At 47.0% G+C, this 5399-nt stretch overlaps 1 protein-coding gene across 1 annotated transcript in view; it reads right to left on the reverse strand.

The window, feature by feature from the left end:
• The window catches only part of APOO (apolipoprotein O), a 57393-nt gene extending 52240 nt beyond the window's left edge, over window positions 1-5153 (reverse strand). Inside the window, exon 1 of the mRNA XM_065900841.1 lies at window positions 4923-5153. Within this exon, the coding sequence (XP_065756913.1) occupies window positions 4923-4931 (9 nt within the window). The 5' untranslated portion in view covers window positions 4932-5153. The remainder of the gene's footprint in view (window positions 1-4922) is intronic.
• Between the last annotated feature and the right edge of the window lie 246 nt (window positions 5154-5399).

The following is a 5399-nucleotide window of genomic DNA, read 5'->3' on the forward strand; positions in this document are numbered from 1 at the left end:
GATGAGGACACAGCTACAGAGTGGCTACAGAGACACTTTAGTGTCTCACCCTAGGTAACACGGTTTTAACTTGGCACTGAACTCTCACTTCTGTGTCCTTGCATGAGCTTTTCTGCTCTGCTTGGAAGGCCCTTTCAACCATGTCTGCTCAGCTTCAAAGGCATGTTCTCCTCTATCAAGTCTCCTGATGCCCCCTGCTGGTGCTTGTTCCTCTAAGTCAGTAGTTCTCAAGGTTGGCTACATGCCCTATATGCCCTATAAACTAGATGCCTAAATCTCAACCCCAGAGATTCTGATAGCACTGGTCTGGGTGCAGTCTGGGCACAGGGACATATAAAAGCAACCCAGGTGGGTCTAATATGCAGGCAAGGTTGAGGCCTACTGCTCTACATTTCCCCAACCCTTTTACATCAGAGCACTTATCCCAGTGCATCTGAATGAACTGTTCCTGTCTGTGCCACTAATTACATTGTGAGCTCCTGAAACCCAAGTTTCACAGTCATCTCGGGGGGCTTTCTCAAAACTAGAGATTCCTGGACCTCACTTAAAAACTAAATCCGACCCATGGTCAGGGCCTTGGAAACGGTCTCACAAATAATTCTGATATGTGGCCAAATTGGGGGACTCTCTCCTAGGTAAAAAATGGGTCTTTTCATTTATACCTGCCAAGGTACCGCAAAGTGCCCAGCCCATAGATGAACTGTGATAAACATTTGTGCAACAAATGAAATCTAGTAACATGAATCTGAAGACTGGGTGTATGTAGTCAGTATTCAAGCTTCTTGCAGCAGCACCTGGAAAAGCTGCTTCCTGCAATAGAATGCAAACACTGGGCAGCTTTTCAAATGTGTTTTGTGATCCACCAGTGCCCCCTACTGACTTGAAGATGGACAGCTAAATCAAAACAATGGTTAAAACAAATATTTTAATTGTATATGCATATTACTAGCCACACAAACTGTACTTTTTCCACCAACACCTATACTATTAACTCTTCTGCCCTCCAGTCCTAGCTGACCCAAGCTGATCAAGCCCTACCATGCGCTCAGCCCCACTCCCGGGCTGCGATCATGAAAGGGCCAGTAGCAGTTCTCAGCAGCGCCCTCAAAGCCTCTCACTTATCTTTTTTGTTCTTTAGTCAATGCCTCTTCCAAATCCCACCACACTCATAAAATCACTCACCTGGAAAACACAAGAAACCATTCATCTACCAGTTTGCCTCAGTTCTTACTATGCATATTACTATGACAGGAGACGAGCAACATCTACATCACCCAGGAGCTTGTTAGAAAATGAGGACTCTGAGGCCCCCACCCAGACCTCCTGGATCAGAATCTGCATTTTAACAAGAGTCGCATGCACATGAAAGCTTGAGAAGCACTGGTCCTCACCTACTAGACCTGACACCGCCATTTTATGACAAATAATTTTCTAAGTAACTCTTGCTATCTTGAAGTAAAATTCATCACCCACCTACATACATAAGTCCAAAAAAAAAGAGACCCATATATTAATTTGACGGTAACACAATGGAGAACAAAAAGGAGAGACTTATAAGCGTTATATTTCAGCATATGAATGTTCAACACAACTAAATTAAAGATGTGAAGAACCAACCAAGTTTCTAAAACACGCTCGAGGCAGGTGATACCATCCAGATGAGAACCACTAGTCTACAATTACTGTCATCCTTCGCTCCCTTCCATCTCACAGGTGGAAGGGACTATCTCTCCTCCTTTTCAAAGCTAAGGAATTCTCTTTTATAAAAGTTCCCTCCCTACATTCCTCCCGAGGCCATAAACATTGCCAAATCTTGAATACCGGAACAACCACAAAACAACTCTAGAATCTTGACCAAACATGTCCCTCTAGTTACTATATTCTCCCTCCTTCCCTTGACAGTCAAGCTTATAAATCCCATTTACTCATATTTCAGCTACCAACCCATATTAATCTAGCTTTCACTTCCATCAGTAAACCTACATGTATAAACATTGTGAAAGCCTTCCAACCAAACTGCCCAAAACAGTGAACACTTCTCCAAACCCATCTAACTCATCTTTCTGTAATAGACATTGTCATTGCACATCCAGTCTCCATTCCCCCACTGTGTTCATGGATTCATTTCTCTCCCAGTGATTAATGTAGTGATTCCATTCTGAGCTGATCCTGTTTAGTCTAAGCCAATCAGGGCATGGCATTCCCCTGGCACTGGCTATTGGGTCAGGGGCGCTGGTCCAATCAGACTGAAGAGTGTAATCCAAGTCTGGGAATTTTGTCCTCTTTCTCTTGCTCTAGTGGATGGGAAAGCATGTGTTACTGGCAGTCATCTTGCAACCATAAGGGGAACCAATCTTACTTCGGAAAGCCAAGAAAAAAGATGGGGACCTTGAGGACATCGTTGACCCACCGGAGTCCACCTTTCCTCTGGACTTTGTGAGATAATTTTCCTTACTATTTAAGCAATTGGGTTTCCCCAACTGGAAGCACCCTAACAAAGCCTGTCCTTGAAACTTTCCTCCCTTAATTTTCTAAACATCACTCTTTTGCTCCTACTTCTACTTATCAAAAGTTGCTTCTCGAAAATCTCTGGCCTCCCCTCTTCCTCTTCCTCCTCCTCCCACCAAGGTCTGTCGTGAGTTTTTCTACTCAAAGCACATATTTCAACAATTTCAGCTCCCTTTAGCTTTCCCTTGATACAGCACAGCTGAGCTACTGGCTCTTCCTCAATGGAGTACCACTGCTGCTGTTCCCCAGCTCATCCACCTGAGGAACTCCTGTCTCTCAAAACTTGTCTCCCCTGAAGTCCCCAGGGGTCCCTTGCCTTTTTTGTGCCATAGACCTCTTTGGCAGTCTGGTGAGCCCTATGGACCCCTTCTCAAAATAATGCTTCTAATTGCATAAATGCCAATTATAGTACAATATAATTGTTTTTAAGACCCAAAATCTGATACAGTAATATGTGCTTCTTTATTAGCTCATTAATACTAAAAAGACCTAGTAGTGAGTCATAACAACTATAACTTTGATGTAGTGATGAGCATAAATGATATTTGGAGATCTGCAACAACTGTAATGTGACATGAAAATGTCTGTGACATGCACTGGTCCTGTTAACTTCGACTGGTGACTGGTACTGCTAATACTACTGTAGTTTGTTGCTGTAGTAGCTTATTAAATGAATTGCTCCCAATCAACCACATGTCCTCACATCCATGCTCTGTGTAGTCCCCCACCATATTGATTCTGGGCTTGGCCATATGACTCATTATGACACCAACAAATGTGACGCAAGCAGGTGTTTAGCATCAGGACTAGCCTTCTTGGAACCCAGTAACCATGTTAGGAAGCCCAAGATGGCCACACTGAGGGGCCCTAGACCCACAGATATGGCATTAAGTCCACGTCATAGTCTAGCACCAGCTGAATTCAGCCACTGGGAGATGCCAGCAGAACTGCCCAGCCAACCTATAGATGGTGAGAAATAATAAATCGTTGTTTTATCTGGAAATAGATAACAAAGAGTTATCTACATTCATAACTGAAGGAAATGCTAAACTGCAGTGAAAGATTAGTGAAAAAGAGTATTTTTCCTCTCAGAGTTCAGGGACCTCCTGAATGCTATTCACAGACCCTCTGAAGGGCCAATAACCACAAACCCCTGGTAAGACAGATTCCTGCTCTTTTTACTACCACAGTACATTGATAACCATATAAACTGATCACAGCATATCCTTTGCTGTTCCAACCTTAAAGCTGTGCCGAGCTCCTAGCACATAATAGGTGTTCAACAAATATTTATCAATGAACCAAGTTTCTTACAGGATCTGTTGTCCTAACTAAACGGTGAGCTGCCTGAAAACAAAATAAAAGCAAATACTTGGATGTCACTTCTATGTGCCAGGACCTCTTCCAAGCGCTTAACACATACTAACTTATTCCTTATAACAACCCTAAGAGGTAGATGTTATTTCCCCAACTTCACCAATAGGAAAACAGGCTCAGAGAGGTTAAGTGACTTGTCCAAGGTGACACAGCTAGAAAGTGGCAATGCCAGGATTGGATGGCCAAATCCATGTTCTGATTTTATTGTCTGTCCTAATGCACCCAAAGCACATTGCAGAAGCTCAATAAGACTTTTAAATGAGTAGTGTAATTCTGAGATTTCATTAGCAATATTTTATGGGTGCACTGCTTCTTCAAGACTCGATTTTGTAGACTCCTTTCTAGTAGCCTGTGATTTGTTTTTCATGATAGAAAATATCATTTACTTTTTTTAAAACTAGGAGAATAACACCTTCATGTGTACAGATTTTCGAAACAGTCTTCCCTGTAAAAGTGTATTTCTTTCAAAGGACACGAGTTCATAGAATGTAAAGAAGGGAGCTGACCTATCCATACTATATACTGTTCACTGGAAATAGCAGAGAAGTTCCAACTTCTCCCTCTCACCCAGCCACTCCCATGCCAGCCTCCCCGACCTCCTGCAGCAGCTTCTCTGAAGGTGACTCTCCCCCATTCATACACCAGGTTCTGAAACCTGACCTTGTCAGGCAACTAGAACCGAACCCCGCAGTGCCCTGAGGTGGCCTAACCGTACTCACGAAGCCAAGAGGGCACCAAACGGAGGGTGGATATTTTGTACTTTAATTTTTTAAGTGTTTTATTCACGAAAGCACAACCCAAAGGGCCCCACCCACCCACCCCCGGGTCTCACGCCTCAGCCCGGCAGCGCCTCGCTCCAAGCGGACCGCTGAATGAACTGCGGGGCCGGGACGCAGCCGGCCCGGAGGCGGGAAAAAACCTCGGGGCGAGCCAGGCCTGGTCCCCGGAGAGGCCCACTAGAGCGCGGGCGGGGGGGGGGGGGCTCCGGGAGGCCGGGAAGGGGCGGTGACAGCTGTGACCCGGCTCCACTCTCTCACCTTGAACATGTCGCTTGCAGCGGCGTCTCCGGCAGGGGTCACCCGGCCTTGACCCCGCCCACTACAGAAAGGTGGCTACGGCGGCCGGCTAGGGCCCGATTCCTCCGACGCAAACGGGCCGCGGTGCGGGTGACGACCGTACAGCCAATTCGATCCGGCCAAGGCTTAGCTAGGAAGCCTCGGCTGGAAACCGCGACGTTGAGCTGCGGCGCGTCGCGCCTCGAGCGGCGAGCGAACGCAAGCCCCGCCTCTCAGAGGCCCCTGCGCCGGCGGTTGCTAGGCGGCGGGAAAGCGCCACCTCAGTGTGGGCGGCACGCGGGGGTGAGAGGAGGGAGGTCCCGGCCCCGCGCCCCGCTGGGAATCGGCCTTCGCCGTTGCGATTGGGCGCCCGGTGGTGTGGGCTGAGAATCGTGTGTGCGGAGGCCGCCGGGCGGGGGCGCTCGGCAGGCCTCGGGCGGCTTCGAAAGCCTAGCAGCC

Source organism: Phocoena phocoena, chromosome X (assembly GCF_963924675.1).
Source record: "Phocoena phocoena chromosome X, mPhoPho1.1, whole genome shotgun sequence".
Taxonomy (NCBI): Eukaryota; Metazoa; Chordata; class Mammalia; order Artiodactyla; family Phocoenidae; genus Phocoena; species Phocoena phocoena.